Below are 25,544 nucleotides of genomic sequence, written 5' to 3'. Positions count from 1 at the left end.
TCATATTAGAGCCCCATCATAGGGTTGTGGTGAAGAATAAATGAGCTTAGAACTTTGCTTGGAACATAGAAAGTACTTTATAAATACTGGCTATAATTAGAATTTATTTTCCTCTGGGCTGCCCAAATACTGCATTTGAATACTGGAGGATTGGGTGTCACTGGGGTATTTCTCTTTATCCTTCAATCCAAGTGCTGTAATTAGGATTATTACAGCTGTACAGAGTGTAAGGACTAAGGCTTCTGAGTGATCTGAGAGCTCAGAGAAGGTGGAGTTGTGTCTGATGGGAGTTTGTTCTTGAAGAATTTGTCTCCCTTCCTCCTTTCTCCACTGATGTGACTGTGCTCATCACTATCCTGAGGATGTGTGTGTTTTGGGGAAGCTCTACACCATCATGGGAACCTGTTGTATAGCATCAGAGAATCTCTCTATAGGACCACTGGGGCTAGTATTTTCTCTGTTATCATTGTGACTCTAGGAAAAATGTTGAAAAAACTGGATTTAGAGAAGTGGCCCCAAATCTCCAAACATCACTGGACCTACTCACTGTTTCCGAATGTACTACCCTTGTACGTCTAGTTCTTTTTTAGAAGGGCCCTCTGGCTGTCTCATTGCCAAATCCAGTGGCTTTTCTCATCCTTATTCTGACTGACCTCTTGACTTTGTTGCCCACAACTTGATTTTCTCAGGATTCTCTCCTCTTTTGATCTGAATAATTCTGCACTATTCTTAATGTTTTTCATCTTGTCCCCTGGATTGTTCTTCTTTCTTTTCCTAACCTCCAGTCATGACTGGAAAACTCTTCTTGGCCCATTATTCCTTTCTCTGTAAGTTTTCTCCCTAATAGAAGGACTCTTCTTATTGCTTTGATCGTCACTTCTGGATGATGCCACCAAAATTCTTTTCTTGCTCTAGTCCTGTCTACCTCTTTGTCTTCAACAGGCATGAAGTTGCCAGAGCCTTCCTGGATGCAACGACAAGCCCATGCCTAAAGGCATTGAACTCTGGTTATTCTGTGTGTAGATATCGATTGTTAGCAGGTCAAATGAAGACTGAGTCTTAAGCTTTCTTTTTTTTTTTATATGAAACTTTTAGTATTTTATTCATTTTCATAGTTTTACAGTATTAGTAAAAATAATGGCCATTATAAATAAGTATAAAATGGAAGTTGATGAAAAAATAATCCCAAGTCTTCCTTGACTCCCACCCTCCCACCAAAAAACTAGCTAGTATATGGCAAATATCCTTTTCACACATTATCTTTAGGCATATATTCACTTTGTAGTGGTGGATGGTTTAGTCGCTAAGTCGTGTCTGACTCTTGTGATCCCACGGACTGTAACCTGCCAGGCTCCTCTGTCCATGGTGTTTTCCAGGCAAGATTACTGGAGTGGGTTGCCATTTCCTTCTCCTTAAGCTTTCTTCTAGTATTAGATTCTTTGAAGGCTGGGGCTGAATAGGATAGGTCTGGAGAGGGCCGGGCTGGGCTCCATTTTATTCAGTCACTCTACTTGTCACTTGATTTCTTTTGATGGAGCCACTATCTTTTGTCTATGGGATTGCGGTGTTTTGCTAATATGCTTAGCTACCTTAGAAAATCTTTTTCAGTTGAAATACTGTTGATTTACAATGTTGCTTTAATTTCACATATACAGCAAAGTGATTCAGTTATACGTATCTATCTATCCATTTTCAGATTCCTTTTCATTACAGATTGTTTCAAGATATTGAGGCCTTCCCTAGTGGCTCAGATGGTAAAGAATCTGCCTGCAGGGGTGTAGGATACCCAGGTTTGATCCCTGTATTGGGAAGATCCCCTGGAGAAGGGCCTGGCAACCCACTCCAGTATTCTTGCCTGGAGAATCCCCATGAACAGAGGAGCCTGGCGGGCTATAGTCCATAGGATTGCACAGAGTCAGACATGACTGAAGTGACTTAGCACACACAAGATACTGAGTATGTTTCCCTGTACTGTATGGTAGGTACTTGTTGGTTATCTATTTTATATGTAGTACCCACTCCAGTGTTCTTGCCTGGAGAATCCCAGGGACGGAGAAGCCTGATAGGCTGCAGTCCATGGGGTCGCACAGAGTCGGACACGACTGAAGCGACTTGGCAGCAGGCAGCAGCAGCAGCAACTTAGCTACCTTCTTGAAGATCTGTTCTCTTCAGATAGGGTAGGGATGGGCTTGGTCATGTCCCCCTCATTTTGGAGTACAGAGTATTGAGAAGGGGTTAGGAATGCCCCTTCCTATTTCATCCCATCCCATGTTGTCTTCTTTCCAGAGCTGTAGTCCCAGCTGGGCCTGTGGAGCTGGGCCTGGGCCTTCTTGGCTCCATGTGCTCTCTGGCAGGGCCAACACCTATTTCTGTGTTGCTGCTGGAAAGGCTTCACTAGATCTCTCCATTGCAGGCTTTACAAGTGGATTTTGGCCTTGTAACTCTTCTCTGGTCAGGCAGAGGCTTAGGTCCATTGTGAACTTTTTACCCTCCAGTAGCTTCATCTAGTCGCTTTCCTTTTAGGGTGCCTTGGATTTTATTGAGAGCAGTCCCCATTTGCTTGGCCTTAGGCATGACTTCAGTATTTGGGGCACACACTGTTGCCATTACACAAATGGTCAGTGGCTTAAGGATGTTCCAAGTCCAGCTTGCTACCAGTTACGGTTTAGACTGGGGTTAGAAGCCACATTTCTTTTGCAGTTCAAAAGCTCTTTTCATTTAATTGCTGTCTACCTCCTGACTTTCTGCTTTATTTATGTCTTAGGGGAAAAGCCTGTTTGCCTGACCTCTTCAAACTTACTTCTCTTGTCCTTCAAATTATCCTTGGAAAATCCATTTCTTTTCCTAAGCCTTTGCACGTTGTTCTCCCTTGTCAGGGCTCTCCTTTCAGTGTTCTCTCTGCATTGTTTTTTCAGCTTCATATTTGTTTTCCTAAATTAGGTGGTGAGCTTCTGTTTGTGGAGAGGTGATTGTGTGTGTTTGTGCATGTATGAGTTTGTGTAGCACACAAATAGTAATGAATGTGTTTGTGGGAAGAGTTCCTCCTCTTTCAGTTTGTAAAGCAGAAGACTGTTTTATAGCTGTTCCTGCAAATGCAAGTTCTACATGATGGTGGCCTGGCTCTCTGGGCAGTAATATGCTGGGAAAAGCACTAAGTGGGCTAGGTCTGCCTCAGCGCTCAGCAGAAAATTGGCTTGAGTCTCACCATTTTTAGCTGTAGGGCTCCTCCTTTGAACATCTGTTTCCTTTACCTCCTGAGAGTAGATACCCAACAAAAGGCCTTGGTCCTAAATTTTGAGATGTAGGGTCAGTTAGAGGGTATGTCGATCCAGCAGGAGGCAGGAGCTCTGGAGAGTGTTTCTAGGGTGCCTGACCTGGCTCTGGCTGCCTGTGGGTCCAGGGGCAAGTTCTCATCCCCAGTCTAATGATGGTGTGATAACTAGGTGCCAGGTGCTGTACCATGTACTTTCCATGCATTGTTTAGTTTATTCCTCCCTAATATCGTTTGAAGTAGGAGCTTTTACTATGCCCATTTTATAGGCAAAGAAACTGAGGCCTAGTGAAGTGTGTCAAGGATCACATAGTTAGAAATTGGCAGAGCCAAGACTTGGCTTTACATGTGTCTGACTCTAAATTCATGTACTTTTACTTTCAACCTAATGTTTTAAATCCCTTTGCTTTAATTTTCTTCTAGTAAGATGGAAGTATAAATTCTTGCCCTTTCACTTTTTCCAGACGATTTGGGGAAACAAATACGTGGACAATACGCTATAGATTAAAAACCTGGGCATTTTATAATATGGAGTTCCTAGCGTTACCAGGCAGGCTGCTGAGGTAGTGCTCCCTGCCAAGAACACTTGTGATGTTTACCATTTCTCCCTGTGCTTTGGCCCTGCAACTGGAGAGCAGCCAGCGTCCATGGGGCCTACCAGCCACGTCAGAAGTTTTCAGAGGTCCAACAGTTTCACTCCTTCTTCTCTTGGCTTCCTGCCATCCACCATGGCATTCTTTTGTTTTCCTTCCTTGAGAGAAGGTAAAAGTTATGGGAAGATGTCATGTTTATGTAGGGCCCAGTCCTGTATGAATTGAGAAGAGAACGTGAAGCACCAGGGAGTCGTGGGCTATTGAGTCCAAGGGCCTCCTCCCACCTATGCCCTCAGCAGCTACTCTGGGCAGCAGTAAGTTGGCAATACAGATTGCTGAGAGCATCCAACCTCTATTTAAGTAGAAGTACAGACTACACATGGTCAGTTTTGATAGAAAAATGGGCATCTTAAGTACCCTATTATCTCTTTTGTCCCAAAGCCCAAGGATACTTAAGGAAAGAGTTACTGGTGGAACACTGAAATACTTCCCTCTTTCTTGGACTGAATTGATGGTATTGTAACTCAGAAGAAGGCCTTAAATATAAAGATGTAGTGCTGTCTTCTTTTGAGAGCCAGGGATGATGGGAAGGTTTGTTATGCAGGGTGTACAGGAGCAGGTGATGAGGTGAACCCAGGGTTAGTGGGTGGCAAGTGATTTGGGAAGGGTACTAACCTCAGGCCCGTTATGCCACACTGTGCCTCAATGGGATTCTGTGACTTTGGCTTTAGTTATATCATGGCCTGAGGTTTTCTTTTGCTGCTGCCACTGCCTAGGTTCCTGCTTGTGATGGTGGAACCAAACTGTGGGCTACTTCTCCTTTCCTTTCTCCCAGCCTCCGTGTAAAGCCCAGGGAAAACTTGCCTACTTGCTCTCTAGTTGCCACTTCTTAAATACGGACAAAGGCCAGGTGGACACAGTTGGAGGCCAGGCCTTAAAGAGGACAGAAGATACCATTACCCATGTCTGCATGCTGTGGAGTTTGCAGTTGTTTCTGGGTGCCCTTGCAAAGCCTGGGAAACTGTCTTACCCCTTTCTCCCAGCCTCACTGCTCCTAGGCCTTCCCAGGCATACCACCCCCCACCCCCGGCACCACCGTGTTCTCTCTCCCTCCGATTCATGGAAAAATATATGGAGGCAATGAATAGGTCAGTTGTGCAGTCCACATGGAATTATTGTGGGAGAGATGAGGGATCCATTTGGAAATCGATCTCTTATCCTTGGTATTGGCAGAAAATGCTTCTGAGATGTTAGTGTGTGTGGAGGTGGTAGTGAGCCCTGTGGAAGCTGCCATTTCTCTTGTACCCCCCCGCCCCCCAGTCCCACTCCAGGAGGTGGGGAAGCTGGTGTTTGTACATCAGCTGCCGCAACCTCTTCTTTCTCAGTCCCTTCTGGGCCTCTTCCTGCTCATTTGTCTTTTTTGCCCTTGGTTTCATTCTCATTTATCTCTTTCTCCTCATTTTTTCCCCGGCGTCAGTTCCAAGTGTGTAACCCTGGCTGTAAGAAGGGAGCTTGTAATTCTCTGTGTGTATATGCATATACACATGAATAGTCTTATGTAGGGGAAGGGAAGTCTTTTGGGATAAACCTTTTCTGTCTTAATGTATGTTGTCCTGCTAGTGCTGTGAGCCCACTGCTTCCATTTTTTATTCCTCTTTTCTCCACAGCCAAGGATGTAGAAATAAAAAAGGTATGGGACATTATAGGAAGCTTCAGGACCGTGTCCCCTTGAGACCCATCTTCCCTGGACCTTTCTAGACTTCTCATTCTTGATTGCCTCTGCCCATTGTTCATCCTCACTGAGCCTTGCACCCCACTCCCCTGCACACCTAGGCATGGCCAGGCACCTGTCCAGAACCAGTGCTGTGCTGTGAACTCACTCCGTGTCTTTCAGTGTGATTGGTGCCCTAGGGAGCCAGGTTGCTGGGGAAAGCTCATGTGGCATTCAGCCATTCCATTTTGTCTACAAAAAAAGAGGGGAGAAACTGGCAGAAAGCAAACGCTTTTGCTGCTGGGTGAGTTTAGCAGCTATTTTTAGCTCCTAAGCCTTTGCTTTCCCATTTGGCTGTGCTTTTTTAGCACAGTGTCAGTCCAGCAGGGCTGTTTTCCTTCATGGCTCCAGATGTCCTTAGGGAAAGTTTCTGTCTGCCCCTGAGAAGATGTGGGATGGGCACAGGGTAATAACTTCTGATAGTGGGTTTAGGCAGAGCCTTGGGCCCCACTGTAGACTTGTCACAGGGCCAGTTTATTGAGGTGGAACATGGAGTGTGGCAGGAATAGGAAAGAGAAAAGGTAAAATACCATACTCTCTCGAGGTGTTTCCCCTATAATTAATTCAGTTAGGACTTTATTGAGTAAACTGCCTAATGAGGTGTATTGGGGCTGAATGATCAACATGCAAACCTTTTATAAGGGTCTTGGACTGATATTGACAGGTTCTGAAGTTTTCTAATTCTTTTTTTCCCCCAAATTTATTTATTTGGCTGCCCCAGGTTCTAGTTGCAGCATGAGAGATCGTTTACTTGCAGCATACAGGCTCTTTAGTTGTGGCTTGTGAACTGTTAGCTGTGGCATGTGGGGATCGAGCTGCCTGACAAGGGATTGAACCTGGGCTCCCTGCATTGGGAGTGTGGAGTCTTAGCCACTGAATCACCAGGGAAGCCCTCTAAGGTTTTTTTTTTTTTTTTAAGTTTATTATTATTATTTTTTCTCTCTGCCTTTCTTTCTGGGGTAATTTGCCTGTTTGGGTTAAGTTCTTTTGACTTCCTCTCTAGTTTACTGACCAAAATTTTTTCACTACTCCAATTTGCCTATTCTTGATATTTCACTTAAGTAGAACCATACAATATCTATTCTTTTGTGTCTAGTTCATTTAATTTAGCCTAATATTTTTAAGGTTTATTCATGTTGAAGCATGTATCAGAATTTCATTTTTTATGACTGAATAATGTTCCATTGTATGTACCACATTTGAAAAAAAACTGTTGAATACCTAGGTTATTTCTACTTATTTCGCTATTGTCAGTAGTGATATTATCAACATTCATATGGAGGTACCTGTTTGAGTCAATGTTTTCGGAACTTTTAGGTGGAGTATGTACTTGGGGTGGAATTGCTGGATCACATATATAGTAGATCTATATTTATCTTTTTGAGGAATTGCCAAACTGTGCCACAGCAGCTGTACCATTTCACATTCCCACCGGCATTGTACTAGGGTTTTAGTTTCTCCACATCCTCATTAACATTTGTTGCTGTCTCTCTCTCTTTTTTAAATAAACTTTAGCCATAATGGTGGATATAAAATGGTACAGTGTTTCATTGTGGCTTTGATTTGCATTTCCTTAGTGATTAATGATGAGAACCCTTTCATGTCCCTATTGGCTTGTGTATATCTTCTTTGGAGAAATGTCTATTCAAGTTTTTTGCCCATTTAAATTTTTGTTGTTGAGTTATAGGTGTTATTTATATATTCTGGATACTACATCATTATAAGATAGAAGACTTACAAATATTTTTCTAATTTTTTGAGTTGTCTTTTCACTTTCCTTATAATGTCATTTGAGGCACAAAGTTAAAACTTTTAATTTTGAAAGAGTTCTGTTTGTTTTTCCGTTTATCATCTGTGCTTTGGTTATTATATTTAAGAAACTATTGCCAAATCTGAGGTTATGAAGATTTTCCCTACGTTTTCCTAAGAATTTTCTCTCTTAATACATTTTGAGTTAATTTTTGTATATAAGGGAAGAGTCCACTTCATTCTTTTGCATGTGGATATCCAATTGTTCCGGGACAGTTTGTTGGAGAGACTGTCCCTTCCCCATTGAATTGTCTAGATAATGTTGTTGAAAATCAACTTATTGCATATGTAATTATTTCTGGACTCTCAGTTCTGTTCCATTGGTCTGTATATCTGTCCTTACACCTATACAACAGTGTTTTTTTGTTTTTTCCCACAGTGTTTTAATTACTGTAGCTTTGTAGTAAGTTTTGAAATCAGGAAATGTGAGTCCTCCAACTTTGTTCTTGTTTTTCAGTATTGGGATTTTTTTTTTGGTGGAGGTTGGGGGGAGCATACATTATGCTAATAGGATCTTAAAATCCCCAACCAAGGATTGAACAGTGAAAGTGCCAAGTCCTAACCACTGGACTGTGAGCAAACTCCTCACCATCAGGATTTTGATAGGGATTGCATTGAATCTGAATATTGCTCTGGGTAGTACTGTCATCTTAGTGATATTAAGCCGCCGATCTGTGAACATGGGATATCCTTTTATCCTTGTATCATTTAAAGTTTAACAGCCATGAGGGCCTGCACTTTGGTTTGTTTGATTGTCTGAAAAGTGAAGTAAAAGGCTTTATGACTTGGGAATATTGAATTTTGCTGTTTTAGGGGATGCTAATGGTATCTGCCTTCAGGTATAACAGTAGATATGGTTAAGAAGTGAATGGTTAACCATTAGGGACTATAACCATTTAGGGACTATGTAACCTGTAACTATTTAGGGACTTCCCTGGTGGTCCAGTGCCTAAGACTCCGCACTTCCAATGGAGGGGTTAGGGTTCGATCCCTGGTCAGGGAACTGGATCCCACATGCCGTATTGAAGATCTAATATCCTGCATGCTGCAACTAAGACCAGGCAGTCAGATAAACACAAAATTTTTTAAAAAAGTGGTTATAAAGGTTCATGTGAACTTGGGCCCGTGTCTGTTCACACACAGATCATTTGGTTAGTTTCCTTCTTTCCTCACCATAGCCAATACCACCCTGTGCAACCTAATAACAACCTGGATAATGAAGAAGGAAGGGACAGGGCTATTATATTAGGTTGGAACAAACGTAATTGAGTTTTTGCATTGTTGAAATCTGCCATTTGATATTGGAATACTTTCTTAATATGGTTATTTTATACATCATTTTAATGCACATTTCTTTATACTTTTTACTAATGACTTATTCATGCTGTTTATATTTAATTTGGACTATGGAAATGATATTAGACAAAAAGTAAATTCGAGTGTTTTTCTTATTCGAGTTCAAAATGAATCGTAAAGCAGCAGAGACAACTCAACGTTAACGCGTTTGACCCAGGAACTGCTAATGAACGTACAGTGCAGTGGTGGTTCAAGAAGTTTTGCAAAGGAGACTAGAACCTTGAAGATGAAGAGCTTAGTGGATGACCATTGAAAGTTGACAGTGACCAACTGAGAGCAATCATCAGTGCTGATCCTCTTAAAACTGACATGAGAAGTTGCTGAAGAACTCAGCGTTGACCATTCTACGGTCATTTCACATTTGAAGCAAATTGGAGAGGTGAAAAAGCTTGATAAGTGGGTGCCTCATGAACTGACTGAAAATAAAAGAAATCATCGTTTTGAAGTGTCGTCTTCTGTTATTCTGTGCAACAATGCACCATTTCTCAATCGGATTGTGACTTGTGACAAAAAGTGGATTTTATACAACAGTCAGCTCGGTAGTTGAACTGAGAAGAAGCTCCAAAGCACTTCCCAAAGCCAAACCTGCACCACAAAAAGGACCTGGTTACTGTTTGGTGGTCTGCTGCCATCTGATCCACTACAGCTTTCTGAATCCTGGTGAAACCGTTACATCTGAGAAGTATGCTCAGCAGTTCTATGAGATGCACCGAAAACTGCAATGCTTACAGATGGCATTAGTCAACAGAAAGGGTCCAGTTCTTCTCTGTGACAGTGCCTGATTGCACGTCACACAACCAATGCTTCAAAAGTTGAATGAATTGGAGTATGAAGTTTTGCCTCATCCTCCATATTCACCTGACCTCTTGCCATCGAACTCCTGTTTTAAGCATATCGACAACTTTTTGCAGGGAAAACGCTTCCACAACCAGCAGAAGGCAGAAAATACAAGTTTGTCGAATCTCAAAGCATGGATTTTTACACTGCAGGAATAAACCAGCTTATTTCTCATTGGCAAAAATATGTTGATTGTAATGGTACCTATTTTGATTAATAAAGATATGTTTGAGCCTACTTATAATGATTTAAAATTCACGATCTGAAACTGCAGTTACTTTTGCATCAACCTGAATAGCTCGTGCAAAGGTCCTGGATGACTACAGTTTCAGCCAAGGCCTCTCTCCTCATATGGGGGAATGGAGGCTACTTTAGGTTGACAGTTTCAGCCAAGGCATATCTCCTCATATGGGGGAATGGAGGGTTACTTTAGGTTGTTCTACATCTGGGGTAGGAGACCTGTGATACCTGTATTCCGGAAATGTCTGTCATCATCTGAAATGTTTGACATCTGTGAAAAAAGTGAGATCATGGGAATCACTGTGTTGGGGCAGGCGGGGAGGGGTGTCAGGCACCAGCTTCATATTGACCTTCTATCTTCTGTGTTTACATTCCTCAGGCCTCTAACTATGCCTCACCAGGGCCTGCTCCTTTTTAGGATGGCTCCTCTGTGCGTACTGCTCAGCATGCTGATGGTCTCCTGCTTCAACTTCTGCCTGTGTCATAAGAACTCGGTAAGTATTTTCACACAAGTAGAGGGATCTTTGGGATCCAAGAAAGTCTCCATGCCACCAGGGCTGCTGTGGGAGTTTCTTTCTTTCTTTTATTTATTTATTTTTTTATTTTACAATATTGTATTGGTTTTGCCATACATTGACATGAATCTGCCATGAGAGTTTCTTATAGGAATGTGACCAGTGCTGGGTCACGGAATGTGCGCACTTCTTCCCCTATCCCTTAGTCCTCTGGCCTCTGTTTAAAGCTTACGGCACATTTTCTCTTTGGGGAAAAGATGGTGGTGATGATAATGATGTAATAACAATGATGATGATAATAATAAGCTTATCATGTACCAAGCATAGTCAGTCAGTCAGTCATGTCCAACTCTTTGCAACCCCATGGACTGCAGCACGCCAGGCTTCCCTGTCCATCACCAACTCCTGAAGCTTGCTCAAACTCATGTCCATTAGTTGGTGATGCCATCCAACCATCTCATCCTCTGTGTTCCCTTCTCCTCCTGCTTCAATCTTCCCCAGCCTCAGGGTCCTTTCCAATGAGTCAGTTCTTCGCATCAGGTGGCCAAAGTATTGGAGCTTCAGCATCAGTGCTTCCAGTGAATATTCAGGACTTGTTTCCTTTAGGATTGACTGGTTTGATCTCCTTGCAGTCCATGGGACTCTCAAGAGTCTTCTCCAACATGACAATTCAAAAGCATCATTTCTTCAGCACTCAGGCTTCTTTATGGTCCAGCTTGCACATCTGTACATGTCTACTGAAAAAAATCTTTGACTATACAAACTATACAAAGTAATGTCTCTCCTTTTTAATATGCTGTCTAGGTTTGTCATAGCTTTTCTTCCAAGGAGCAAGTGTCTTTTAATTTAATGGCTGCAGTGACCATCTGCAGTGATTTTGGAGCCCAAGAAAAAAAGCTCTGTTACTGTTTCCATTGTTTCTCCATCTATTTGCCATGAAGTGTTGGGGCTGGATATCATTATTTTTGTTTTTTGAATGTTGGAATTTTAAGCCAGCTTTTTCACTCTCTCACTTTCATCAAGAGTTCTGCCATAACGGTGGTGTCATCTGTGTATCTGAGGTTATTGATATTTTTCCCGGCAGTCTTGATTCCAGCTTCTGCTTCATGCCCGGCATTTCTCATGATGTACTCTGCATATAAGTTAAATAAGCAGGGTGACAATATACAGACTTGACGTACTCCTTTCCTGATTTGGAACCAGTTTGTTCCATGTCCGGTTCTGTTGCTTCTTGACCTGCATACAGATTTCTCAGGAGGCAGGTAAGGTGGTCTGGTATTCCCATCTCTTTCAGAATTTTCCACAAGCTTGTTGTGATCCACACAGTCAGAGGCTTTAGTGTAGTCAGTGAAGCAGAAGTAGATGTTTTTCTGGGATTCTCTTGCTTTTTCTATGATCCAACCAAGCATTGTATTGTGTGCTTTTATATGTATTCTTACTTAATCCCATCAAATGTTAAATAGACAACTGAAGTTATTATCCTCATTTTGAGAAGGAGGAGAACTAACAGATGCTAAGTAGCTTGGCCAACATTATAAAGCTAGTTTGTAGCAGAGCTGAGAGGGTCAGGATTTTCCCCAAGGACTGGGTTACTTGTGTGGTGAGCACCAAGACTACTACTTCTCTACTCTCCTCTTCCATTTCTGTGTCCTCTTTCCCTCTGTCTTTTGTTGCATGTTCTTTATAGTCTCCATTTCATTAACCCAGACCTCATTACTGAGGGTTTCTGTCATTGACAAAGGCAGGGGCAGAATGCCTGAGAAGGCCCTGAGCTTGGTCTGGCTGCAGGGTGTCCTGGCCCCATTTCCCTGGCCTGCCCCAGCAACAGCCTGCCCTTGACCAGCTCCCGATGCCCTCTCTTTCCTCTTCCTTGAGATGCCCTGACTGTCAACTCTCTGACAGTTTTACCCTCCCCTGGCCACCTTCCCCAACCCCAGGGGTCCTACTTAAATGTTGGTTAAAGTGCTGGAGGCTTTGGAACTGGAGGGCCTTGAAGTGCAAATGACAATTGTGATGAATTTAATAGCAATTCAGCTCAGCTAAGGTTCACCTCTGGCTCATGGCAAACTTCCACCTTCCCTCTGAAGTCATTTGTTTTCTCTCTGCCTTTCTCCCTACTTTGTGGAGCAGGAGAGAATGTACAGTTAGGAGTCACGAATCCTTTTGAGCTTTTAATGTTCTTTGACTGAGATCTTGTTGCTGTCATTTTTCTGGTCTCCTCTTCAAGGACAGTAAGACTGGAATCCCATTGGCCCCAGAGGGTGCGACTGGCCACAGAATGAGGTTGGGGCTGGCTCTGACATAGCTGGCCCAGAAAAGCACCCAAGTTTTCTGAGGGATTAGGGCTGTGTCCCCTTTAGCCTGCAGCTCTTGAGGATCTGGGTACTCCCCGTCGTGAGCTTTAGCAGATGCACAATTAACAAAAGCGTGCTGATGAATTTACTTAAGGACTGTGTGCTAGTAAGTCCCTTTTGGATAATAGTTCAACCAAATAGATGAGCTTTCGGAGCCATAATTATTCTGGCCCATTTATATTAGCTCTATTGAGCCTAGTCTCAGAAAAATGTTAATACTGACTTTCATCAGCAGAAGCTGCTTTTATCCTTATGTCTGTTCCTAAGCTGTATCCATTTGTCATAATCTTTCATCATGTGCTAAGTACAAGTAGGAATTGAAGCATCTTTTCTCTCATACCATAAAAATTGCTGCCCTGATGACATTTAAAAATCCAAATTATGCAGCCAGCCACCTTCACAACAGTGAAAATGGGGGGTGGGGGAGATGGGAGTGGTCATGATCCTTTGTTCAGAGCCTGGAGTCCAGACAAATGCTCCTGGTGACCTGGAATTGTTCTCCCCAAGGGCATTTGTTACAGGTTTATGGCCACCCAGCAAAGGTTGGCTGTGTGTATCAGGATATGATCTGGAGCCATCCTCCCCTCCTGTCGCCTGCTGTGGCGCCTCTCTGGGGTGTCACTTCTAAGGAGCAGTGTGAATGCTAAAGGGATGTATTGTGTGGTATACTCACCTTCAAGAGGTGGTAGATGAGTGGGATAGTGGAACCCAGTGTAAAGGAGCACAGAGCCTTAGTAAGCTCTCTTTTGCCTCCCACTTTGGCAGTGTAACCATTTCTGAGCTTTGTTTCTTCATGTGTAAAACAGGGTTGTAAAACAGGTACCTCCCTCTTAAATTTTAGTGTAGATTAAATGTGATTATATATATAAAGCACCTAGAATTGAGACTGGCACTGTATGGCTAATGGATGGTCAATAAATGTCAGCTGTTATTTTTTAGTATGGGGTGGCTGCTTCCATTGTTTAATTTATGGCTCTGTCAGTCAGGCTTCTATCCCAAAATGTTGCCCCCTCAGTCTGTCTCTGTCACAACAGCAATCCACCTACCCTGAGAGTTCATTTATTCTCTTGGATCTTGAAGGCTTTGGTCTTTAAGAATCTCTTATTCAGTTGCAAGTGTAAGGAAGTGTATCATGGTAAGCTGTTGTCAGTTAACACCTTAGCTGGGATTTCTTGCCATTTCAGAGGAAATTGGTATTTACAGTATTGATGGCAGAGAGAAGAGAGAATTCAGCATTGAAAGGAGCCCTGAAAAGCCAACTGAGAGGGCACCAGAGCATGAGATTTACTTCAGAGCTGACCACGGGCTGGCTGGCCTCCCACACCTCTCGGTCTCCTGTTTTGGACCCTGCTGGAGCAGAGGGAGGGTCATCCCTTTCTCTGCGACTGTGTTTCTCACCTTGTCCATTAAAGGGCAGGGGCTGTGCTGGTAAATGTGCTGGGGTGATCTCATTCCCCCACTGCTTGCTTCCCTTAGCATCCAAGGCACAACCGATAGAATACTTGACTAAGAACAGAAACAGAGAAGTGAGTCAGGATTCAGACAGTCCTGGACTTAAATCTCTGCTCTTCTCTCAGCATTGTGGTTTTGCACAGGTCCTGTGTGTGTAAAGTGGAATTAAAAGTGTGTGTTTCATAGGTGAAACTTGGATGAGTTGTGTGGCATGGAAGGCACTTAGACCAGTGCCGGGCCTGTGGGTAGGGGCTTCATAAATGGTAGCTGCTGTTTTCCTTACAACCCCATCTCCATGATGCTGCTTTTCCTGAAAACTTTTTCTGGAATTCCACCTTTGAAGTGACTGTCTAACTTGCAGTATGTTCGTGTGACCAAGCCTCCCTCAGTGCTTGCTGAAGTCACTGAGAGCCAGATTTGGTGAACAGAGTGAGTTGATCAGACAGACGAGCACCAAATTTATGTCACTTCTACTAAAAACAGGTGAACTGTAAAATAATGGCAGATTGTGAGAGAGAGAGAGTGTGTGTGTGTAGCTTAAAATATGGTTCAAAGATGATACCAAGAGGAAACTTAAAAAAATATTTTGAGCAGTGATAGGATTGTTGGAAAAAGGGGCTTTCCCGAGGCTTCAAGTATGTGTCTCAGTGGTTCATATCTTGTTGTAATCCTTCTTCTTGAACCTACTTTGTTAGTCTCATTAAAGATCTAGGGAAAAGGGCTTTCTTAGCCTCTACTCATTGAAATGAACACTAGCCTTGCCTGGATTTTGAAGGGTCATATTTTCATCATCACCATTACACTTGCCTCTTTCTTTCTGCTTCTCTTGATGTTGAGGATTTGGTTAGTTGATTACTGTTATACCTGCTAGGAGTTAACCTGGCTAATAGATACACTAAAGCAAGAGTTGTAATGTAAAGCTTAGAGATGTTTAGTTTGACTCTCCTTGTGTTCTAAAAGTAAGAAATATCAGATAAAAATATGGATTTCTGTTTCTTATTCTGCCATGAATGCCTTCATGGCAGTGGCAACTGAGTAACAGCTATGTTTCTTGATCAGGGCAGGAGGACTCCAGTTTTCACAGTTCCACTACTCCTAGTTGTTTTTACACTGAGCACACAGCACATTTACATCCGTTCCTGCCTGGCTTCTGGAGGCATTTAATCCACATACTTCAGAGGTAAATATTATTAATGGTCTTCTAGCCCTGCGGTCTAGTGTACGGCACTTTTGGCAGAGACTGACCAGCATGACTGGGCCCTGGAGTATATAGGCTCCAGGTACTTAGTGGACAAGGTGGTCTTTGTTCTGGAGTATGGGGCTAGTTCCTGGCTGTCAGCAAACTCTTTGGGCTTGTCTTCAAAAGATACACCTGCCTGTAGGAGGAAGCGCTTCTTTCATTCCTTTGTTGTGTGATTACAAACTAAGCCTTGGGCTGGGCAAGGGGTATATGCAGTGGTGAAAAAGACTGACACTGTGCCTGCCCTCAGGAAACTCAGCTGTTGGAAGTGTGACGTCCATGCCCTCAGAATGTAGGGAGCCTCCTGCCAGTCTGTCTGCTCATCAGTCTCACACACACCTACTCTTCTGTTGCTAGTTTTTCTTTTGAGCTCAGACTTGTACAGACTTCAAGTTGAAAGGGTAGGAGGAGTTTGAGGGACAAGGCTGCACAGGTGACCACAACCCAAGCCTGACGTGCCTGAGTGAAGCTATTTTGTGCAGTCCATGCTGGATGTCACAGCACAGACTCATCTGACTTGCCCCTACGGATGACTCCCTTTACGAGTAATAGGTGTAATGGCTACTGTGTAGCCAGGGCTAGTGGTTTACAGGGTAATACTTCTAACATATGAATGAGATGTTATTTCCTCTTTACAAATATAGAAACTGAAGTTTAAAAGTTAAGTAACTTTTCCTGGAGTCAAAAGCAACTTGGAATTGAACTTTGGGTTACCTGAAGCAGAGCTTCAGTTTTAAACCAGGATTCTATCAGTGCGTCTCATTACTTGTAACATGATTTAAGGACATCTTGTCCAAGCTGACTCATTTGAAAAGACCCTGACGCTGGAAAAGATTGAGGGCAGGAGGAGAAGGGGACAACAGAGGATGAGATCGGTTGGATGGCATCACCGACTCAATGGACATGGGTTTGGGTAAACTCCAAGAGTTGGTGATGGACAGGGAGGCCTGGCGTGCTGCGGTTCATGGGGTTGCTGACTGAACTGAACTGATTTTGTCCAAGATAATTTTCCTTACTGGTCCTTCAGAAGATCTGAAATTCTTCCATCTGAATCTCATGTTTTTATTTCTTGTTAAAATGTAAAAATCCTTGGAGGGGCTTTACATTGTCATCTTCAACACCTTAATCCCTTAATCTTTCCTCTGTCAGCTAGTTAAAGATCAGGACCTAAGGGACCCAGGGAGGTTCCTATCTGGACCTGGGGCACTGCTTGAAAAAAATGGCATTGTTACCTCCCATGTAGGATTAAAGTTGTTTGGGAGACCAAAATGAGATCTACATAAAGTACCTAGCACAAGTTTGGGTTCATAGGAGGAATCCATGAAAAATACTCTTAGGGGGAGAATTGGGAGGTGGGAGTGCTGAAATAATCTTCCAGTGTGCTAATGTGGGTGGTTCTTTGCCCTCCCAGATGTAATTTCTCAGAGCTCTGGAACCCTCTGGTTCCAGTTTCCTGAGGCCTTATTGCTTTTTTATACACAAACAGGTTTAAAAATGGGACAGGAAGGATGGGAGGCTGGGAAGGAATAAAATGAATAATACTTTGTATTTATATTACATCTTTCTCTCCTGAGCTCAAAGTGCTCAACAGACACCATCTCATTAATCCTCCATACTCTCCCTGGGGTGGAAGGAAACAGGTTTTAGGAAGAGGTTTCCAACCTGGGCATCTTCCTCCTTTAGCTCAGCTGGACTTGTGCCTTCCCACTTGCACCCCTTCCTCCATGGACTGGAATGTCCCAAGAGGTCATGTATGCCCTGTAGGTACCCTGGGGAATTAAGGTACCCAGGCCCTTTCTCTGCCCTGCTGGGTGGCTTAGGAATTAATTGGGCTTTAGCTACCAGCTTTTGTACATCTGAGTTGACCATTTGAGGCCTTACTGTTCTATTCAGTTGTATGCTTTTTCTTTTATAAATATCTTTAGTTTTTAATTATAAGAGTAATAGGAATTTTAAATATCAAACAGTATAGGAGCTTATCAAGTAGAAAGTTAGTCTCCTATTGTCTCATTTTGTCGACCCCTCTCCCCAGTATGTTCCTTTAAACCCCTCACGATAGTGTGGAACCTTCTGAAATTTTTAAACAGTGCATATACAAAAGTGTCACATACACACAACACATGCTGTGTGAATTGTATCATATCACCTCAGTTGTACTGGTTCTGAGACTAATCTTGTGAAAGGTCCAAACATGGCTAGGGAGGGCAGGAAATGCAAGGAGGAGAGTGTACTCCCCCAGGCCGTTTTCTTTCTGCTTGCTTGCTACCCAGCTGTTGTGGTTCATGCATGCCCTATTTTCCTTTTTCTGAAGGAATTTGCACTGACCAACCCAGAGAAGAGCAGCACCAAGGAAACCGAGAGAAAGGAAACAGAGGAGGAGCTGGAACCCAAGATTCTGGAGGTGTTTCACCCGACCCATGAGTGGCAGGCACTTCGTCCAGGTACCAAGCCCAGCCCTGTCTCCAGGAAACACACTTGAAAATCAAAATGTGTATGTCCTTTGTCTCCATAGGGCTGTTTTGGAGGAGCACCCCTCTCTGGCTTCCTTGGAGGGGAGTAGTGGTGGCTGCTGCTGCAGGACTCAGGGACCTTCACGTTCCTGCAGAACAGAGATTGCCGTGTCTGAGTGTCCTGGAAGGCAGGGAGGTGGTGGGTGGCCGAGCTTTCTGAGAAAGTGATTGAAAACTTTCTTTCCTTGCACTTCTGAAGCGCAGGAGAGGCAGTGACATGTGCCTTACTGTGCAAATGCTATTTTGGGTTCTGTTGCTCGGCTCAGTGCTGCTGAAATATTGTTCATGGGAGAGTCCTGAGCACCGGTGCAGAGTAGGAGTTTTCTATTGTTAAAGAAGCCTGTGCCAAGAAACAGGGGCTGATCCTGGCCTGGGTTTTGAACGGAGCATCCTCAGAAGGGACAACTTTTGAACCCTTTTATGGCCCTGGGCCCAGGGATTAAAATAATAATGAAATAAGCCAGCAGTTGTGGTGTTTACCATATTCAGATACTGTGCTAGGTGCTTCATGTGCGTAAGCTTGTTCAGTCTTCACAATAATAGGAGCTATTATTGTCTTTATTTTCAGATGAAAACATTGAGGCTCAGAGAGAGTAGGTGACTTGACCTATGTCATTCAGCTAACTTGTCCAACATCATTGACCCCAGCCTGGACTCACCTTCTTCCCACTTGTCCTTGGTTGGAGCCCGACTGGGCCTATTCTCAGGAATAGGCTATTTGTGTTCTGCACTGTTGCAGTGGGATGACAAGCCCTGGCAGCTTCCAGAGCATAGTTTCATCAACTCCTTGCCTATATTCATCACCATGTTCTCACTGCTGCATTGCTGCTGTGCTGGGCAGGGGCAGCATTTGTGCTGCCAGCCAACTTTCTGATAGCAATATCGCCCCTGCTGGGCTTGAGTGCAGGTAGTTACTGCCACAGAAAAGTGATGAACCACCAGGACAACCAAGTAGGTGCTAATGGTGTTGGGTAGAGGGAGATTTTAGGGGCAGAGGTACTGGGCTCAGCAAGTTCAACTTTTGTTCTGGCTGCTTTCCTCTACCTTCCCTGAGAACTGAGCCCCCTGGTCTCTGAGGACTAAAACTAGAGGGACTCTCGGGGTGTGGAAAGTGGAGGATGTGGGTTATGTTCATTGATTTTATGTGATTAAAAGTGCTTATACCACTTCTGACCAGGCAAGTGCCTGGAGCACATGGAAGTCAGTGTCCCTACCCCTACCCTCTTTTCCTGTGGCACTCTTTAAGGCCCCAGTCCACAATGCAGATCAAGCCTGAAAGTTCTGACCCAGGGCCCTTGCCCAGCCTCTGGGCAGTGGGGTTGCTGATAATGGTTGAGCAAAAGAACCTCTCTTTTTATCTTTGGGGAGGGAGGGCCAGTACCTGTGTGACAAGGGCAGGCTGAGTGCTCTAAGTGTCTCTTGGAGAGTTAGAGTGGAGTACTAATTTTTACATTTAACTTGTTGTCCCATTGACATCCTCTGCCTTCTAGTTTCTTAAGGCTCCTTATACATTGTTCTTCCCCAAGTTTCCTTGAAGCCACTCCAAAGGCTTGTGAATTGTGTTTGAGCACAGACACTCAGGCCCCACAGTGCTGAGGCAAAGCGAGTCTAGTTCCAGTTGTGCTTGCCCTGTATTCCCAAAATGTTTTCATTTCACCTACACTCACCCCCCAGAGCAGGACCAGTGAGGGGAGGAGGGAAGGTGAGAGATTTGTTTTGGCCTCAGGGTTTAACGTGTGATGATTGAGAGGTACTGTCGAGGCAGACAAGACTCTCTTCAAGATGTTCTGTGTGTACATTGAGAAGGTTTTTATATGTATGTTTGTTGGTAGGAGATTGACATCTCAGGGGTCTGTATGGATAGCTGGCATTTGCCTTTAATCAGTATATTTAATCCACCTGGGATTCTAAATTCTAAATGCTACCTGGGAACTTCCATCACAGCTACTGAATGGTTAAAAGGGATGTTACTAGTCCTGGAATGAGTAGATAAATGAGGAGGTAGTATAATTTATTAATAGTGGTAAAGAGCACAGACTTCAGACTGAGCCAGTCCTGGATTAAAATCCTAGGTTTACTACTTAGGGGATCTTGGGCAAGTCACTGAATCCCTCAGTTCCCCAATTGGTGATGTGGGAGAAACGTCCTGCCCGCCTCCTGCAGAGTCTATTCTGAGGATTTCTAACAAGAAAACATAACCCGGTACATAGCAGTTCTGATTTTAAATGGTAAATTCTCTGTGCCACCCCTTAAACTTGATTGTGAAATTGGATGCCAGTGGTTATGCATGAGTGTGTAACCTTCCTGTTCTCTCTGGCTTTAGATGGGGAAGGGAACTTAGGGTGACAGGGAAAGACTTCCATGGTCATGGAATGTTCTTCTTTCCTTCCAGGATGATTTTTGGTAAGGGAGCAGAATGGGCTAGCACAGCATTTCCTGCCTAAGAGCTAGGACATGGCATAGGAAGATGGTGGAATATCTTTGGGGGCACTTTTAAGAGAATGGCAAAATGGCTAGTTTATGTTGACAGTTATTGACTTCAGTTCAGTACCTTCTGTCTCCTTAGGTCTCTGAAGGTAGGACCTCATCTGTGTTGTCCTCAGGTCTCCAAGGAGGAGTTACTGGGCTACACGATCTGGGCTCATTTGAAGGCAGATATCCTGCCTGCTGTAGCCTGGAATATCAGGGGACCAACCTGTAACTTCATGAGCCTTCCTACCAGGCCAGGTGGGAATTGAGCCCCAGCCATCCTGCCCTGAGCAGCTGCAGGTCACTCCCCTCAAGTCTCCCTGCCTTGTTATTACTGTCAGCATCCTTGCTGGGAGTTACTTGTTCCTGGAAGTGATTTTCCTGTCTCTCTCTCTCTCTCTCGGTTTATTTTGGGATCTGTCATACCTTACGGAGGCACAGCAAGCATTTGAGTGTGGATTCAGCATCAGCTGTTCACAAGCAGGCAGAGGAAAGCTGTTTGCTGGCAGGTCCTGTGGGTTCTGGGCAAGGAACTCAGAAATTTGTCCTAAGGCTGAGCACCCATGAACCCCAGGCTTTGTGCCTGTGTACTTGTTATTAGAGAAAACTGGTCACAGCCAGATATGGTGGGCCTTCTGCTCCTTGGGCATTTTCTGTGATCCTACTTTGTGCCAAGCACTATACTGGTAGCCAGAGACAGATAATAGCTCACATTTACTGAGCATTCCCTGTGCCAGGCATCTTTTGAGGGTAGGTGCTATAACTGCCCTCATTTTTATAAACAAAATTGAATCTCAAGAGAGGTGACTTAGCCAAACGACCAAGTGATAGAATTCAGATCTAGCTTTGTTTGGCTCTAAGCCTAACCTCTACCACTGTACCATACTGTCTTTCTGGGTAACAAATGAGACATGACCCCTGCCTTCCAGCAGTTCATAGTCTCATAGAGGATACAGAGAGAAAAAGGCATTGCAATGTTTTGAGTGTCCTGGAAAAAGTGCGTGGTGCTCAATGAGGGCACAAAGGAGGGTGTGGGGAGGCCAGGCCAGGGCCTTCTCTCTATCCCTGAGATTTTGGTGGAGCTTTGAGTCAAATTTTATGATGCTAAACCTCCAAACCCACTTTCAGTTCTCTTTTTGAGCTCTGTGGCCTTGTCAGGTTGATGAGAATCTCTGAATCTTAGTTTCCTCATCTGAAAACAGGGATGAAAATACATACTTCACAGAGATGGTGTGAGACTGAAACAAGATTAACATATGTAGAATGTTTCACACGGGGCCTGGCACGTAGGAAATATTCAATAAATGGCTATAGTTGTCATTTTAAAAATATACCTTTGCTGCTGCTGCCTTTCTTTCCTTGGGACCTGAAGGAAAAGTGGAGGCGATGAGGCTGGCTGAGCAAAGTCCTCTCTTGTTCTGCCTGTTACCCAGTGCTGTATGTTGGTCCCATATGGACTCATGGGAGCTTAGACTTGGGGGTTCTTATTGACCTGAGGTGACTTCCAGGATCTGAAATTCTGTGTGAGAGCCTCTGAAATATTGTCATTAGTACAAAGAGCCACTTGATGGGAGCATGCAGGAAGCCTGTGCAGGAACACATTCATGTGAGGGGGTATTAAAAAAAAAATTTAAATCATCAACAACTGATGAGAGCAATCCAAGAATTACAGAGCACCAGCCATCTGGTCAGATCATTTCAGATCTGCATGAGCGATAGGAGGGAATTGAATTTTAAAAACCTCATTTATGGTAGACCAGCTACTCTCTTGCAAGCATTTAAGGGAGGAGTCTGATTTCCTGCAGGCTCTGGACATCTGTCTGAAGGAGCACCTGACTCTGGTCTGGGTGATGGTGGGATTGTCTCTCTGAGGTCTTCTGCCCCTTGCAGCTTAGAAGAGACCATGTGATCTTCCAGTCCTCAGATCCCAACTGCATATCCAGTAATTCAATTTAGACACTATCTAGCTGGAGTTAGTGTCAGATCCCAGTTAAAGGACTCAATCCGACTGCCTCTAATTGAGATGCTAGTCATGAGTCCCAGACTACTGGCCTTGTGACTGATCAGCTATAAATTGGAGATTCCCAGAATTCCCTCCTCAAGTTTACTAGAACAGCTCACAGAACTCAGGAAAGCATTTTACTCATGTTTACTGGTTTATTATAAAGGATACAACTCAGAGTAGCCAGGTGTATGAGATGCATAGAAGGTATGGTTGCTAAGGTTTAGAGCTTTCCTGTCCTCTATGGGCACACTGCCTTCTCAGTACTTCTCAGGTTCACCAGTCAGAAGCTGTCGAAAGCCCTCCAGGGGCTCTTATGGAGTTTTTGTTATTAGGTGTGATTGATTTAGGTGGCCAAAGTCATTGGCCATTGGAGATTGAACTCAATCTCCAGCCCTGCTTCCCTCCCTGGAGGTGGGGCTAAAAGTTCCTACTGTCTAATCAAAGCTTCATCTTTCTGGTGACCTGCCCCCATCTTGGAAATTACCTAATTCTACCCCTGCTCCCTCACCGGAGTCATTTCAGGAACCAGGGATAAAGACCAGATTTTTTTTTTTTTTTTAAATACCACAGGCTACGATTGAGGTAAGACTATGGGCAAGTCCACCTATCCCTATCCAGCTCTGTGATTGGGAATCGGGTAATCCTCCCTTTCTCCCCTAATCAGGAGAATCTTTATGGGTTATTTCATTCCCCAGGATGGTCCACGAGAGTATGACCTGTGTGTGCCCTGTCACTCGCACATAGGCACACACACACCTCGAGGTCCATGAGCAGTGGCTGAGAGTAGGAGTATTGGTTAAGGGCAGTTCATACCTCAGCTCCTCTGGCTCATGAGAGTGAGGCAGTTGGGACTTCTTGGCTGTCACCAGGAGCTAATGGCCTGAGGGAGGGCTATAGCAGGGCACCTCTGCTGCATGATCTTTCACCCTGGCTCAAGAGCAGTGTTGGAAATGTAGAGCAAGGGCTGGGTAGAGGAAACTGTGTGGTTTTTGTGTGGTGTCTTGGTAATGTATCTCCTCTCTTGAACACAAATCGCTGTCTCCAACAACATTTGAGGATGGTGTATTCAACAGAGCTTATCTTTGGTGGTACCTCCTTCTGCGCAGTGCCTTCCTCCCCTGCTTTGAAACTTTTCAAGTCTTCAGGAGATTTCCTTGAGAACGTCATTTCTCCCTTTCCTGCCTATACTTCTAATCCATCCTCCCCTATTACTGCCACCTCCCTAGCCTTTGTTAAGTGCTTCCACTGTGAGCATCTCTTTTCCTGCTCAGGGCATAGCAGGATGCCAGATCTCTTGAGGCCTGTAGGAGCAGTGTCCGAGGCTCCAAAATACCCTGTACTGGGAGAGAAAATGATGGTGGGCTAGAATACATGCAGTCCCCACCAGGCTCCATAAGGACAGTTTAGAGCTCTTCGTTTCAGAGAGACACCATTTCCTATATGTGAACTTCTTCCAGCATAGCTGACCAGTGCTTCAGTAGCAGCCAAATTCCACATCCTGGTGGCAAAGCAGGTAGAGGCCAGGGCAGGAAGGCCTGTGACCTCCATGGTAGCCACTGCCAAGGCTAGAGGCCACGTTGAGACTAACTGGCTGAGCACTGTGCTGTAGAGATGCCCAGAGAATCTCTACCTGGGCTTTGCCTTTAAGTACAGAAGTATGAATGGGGCAGGCCAGGGTCCATTTGCATTCTATGGACTTGGGGGGTGATAATGAGCAACTGTTGGATATCCACTTTCTAACAAGCGTTTGTATGCTTAATGCTCACACTAGGCCCTTATTCGCCTCTTTTTTTTCCTCTATCTACCTGATCTCTTTGAGGCTTAATAGAGAGTCCTTAGAGTTGCGCAGCCTCAGCTTTCAAAGATCAAGGACCTCCCCCCCTTCCCCGAAACTGGTTAAAATAAAAAACTTAGACTGGAGTAGGGATACTGGAAAACTAGTTGGCAAAACTAGTCCCAGCCCTTATACCCAGGGGTTGATTTTAATTCAGAGAATCTCTGTAGCCTCGACTTCCCTTCTTTCTCTCATATTGACCTCACTTGACTGGCTAAGACTGTCTAGGCCATCTCCAAGATTGGGATTAACCAGAGTTGGGAATAGCTCTTAAGGATCAACCTGGAGCTGAAATCAAAGACCCTCTTCCAGAACTTTTTCCATTCTTAGCTTTTTCACAGTACTGGAGGTAAGAATTGATTGATAACTTGAGATAATATTCAGTTAGGTCGAGAAGAGGACAGGTAGGGAGCAGGAGTGAAGAGGGGATGACGTGAACTCTCTCTCTAAATGTGAGCCTTTATTGATCTAGTTGTAGAGGCAGGGATGTGTAGAAGAATGATGGGATGATAGTGGTGGGCTGCATCCCTTCTGTCAGGTAGCGGGTGGTGGGAGGAAAGAGAGTTGAAATACAGTAGATCTGACTATGTGAAAATAAGCGTGTAGTTTAGTCCCTTCAGGGTTAGGCTGTGAATGGGAGTTGAGGAAATTAAGAAGAGTGATATAAACTCCTGGGTTTGGGGGTTGAAAATAAGTGGGAGAAGAGAATGAAAATAGTAACTTCAGAGACAGCCATACCAAAAAATTTATTTCTCGTTACATTTGTTGAACTCTTATAATGTGCCAGGTACAGTGCTTGATGTCGGAGATACCATGGTGGGCATTAAACAGAGGCTTGCCTGCTTGGGCTTATGGTGTAGGAAGATCCCAGACAGGAATATAATGCTATGAGAATACAGAGGTGTGGCCTTAAGGAACATCTTCCCAGAGGCAGCGTCACTGAAGCTGAATGGAGAGAACTTCTGTGTATGTTGGAAGGCAAAGGGGAAAGGAGGCACTGTTGACAGAGATTTGAAATCCCAGAGAGCAGATAATTGATGAGACAAAGTTGTTTAGGTGGCAGATGGAAAGTCTTGGCCTCATGAATGTGATGAACTTGGACAAAAACAAGAAAAAGTAGGAGAGATATAGAGGGAGATTGAGGAAGCTTCCAATAGATGTCTGATTATCTGAGTCCAGACGAGGGTGAGCCTTTTACCTTGGATACTGCATGAGAAAGGCTTGATTGGGTGCTTAAGGAATGGAGAGGTTAAGGAAGAACCATTGTGAAGAAGCTGTTTAGACAGTC

At 44.1% G+C, this 25,544-nt stretch overlaps 1 protein-coding gene across 4 annotated transcripts in view; it reads left to right on the top strand.

Annotated features, from left to right (window-relative positions):
- The window catches only part of SIL1 (SIL1 nucleotide exchange factor), a 256,480-nt gene that overhangs the window by 60,070 nt on the left and 170,866 nt on the right, over positions 1 to 25,544 (top strand). For all 4 annotated transcript variants that reach the window (XM_070792059.1, XM_070792060.1, XM_019963505.2 and 1 more), the window contains exons 2-3: positions 10,257 to 10,371; positions 17,750 to 17,879. In XM_070792059.1, coding sequence (XP_070648160.1) covers positions 10,267 to 10,371; positions 17,750 to 17,879 — 235 coding nt within the window. In that variant the 5' untranslated portion in view covers positions 10,257 to 10,266. The remainder of the gene's footprint in view (positions 1 to 10,256; positions 10,372 to 17,749; positions 17,880 to 25,544) is intronic.

Source organism: Bos indicus, chromosome 7 (assembly GCF_029378745.1).
Source record: "Bos indicus isolate NIAB-ARS_2022 breed Sahiwal x Tharparkar chromosome 7, NIAB-ARS_B.indTharparkar_mat_pri_1.0, whole genome shotgun sequence".
Taxonomy (NCBI): domain Eukaryota; kingdom Metazoa; phylum Chordata; class Mammalia; order Artiodactyla; family Bovidae; genus Bos; species Bos indicus.
This window is presented reverse-complemented; position numbering and strand designations above follow the sequence as displayed.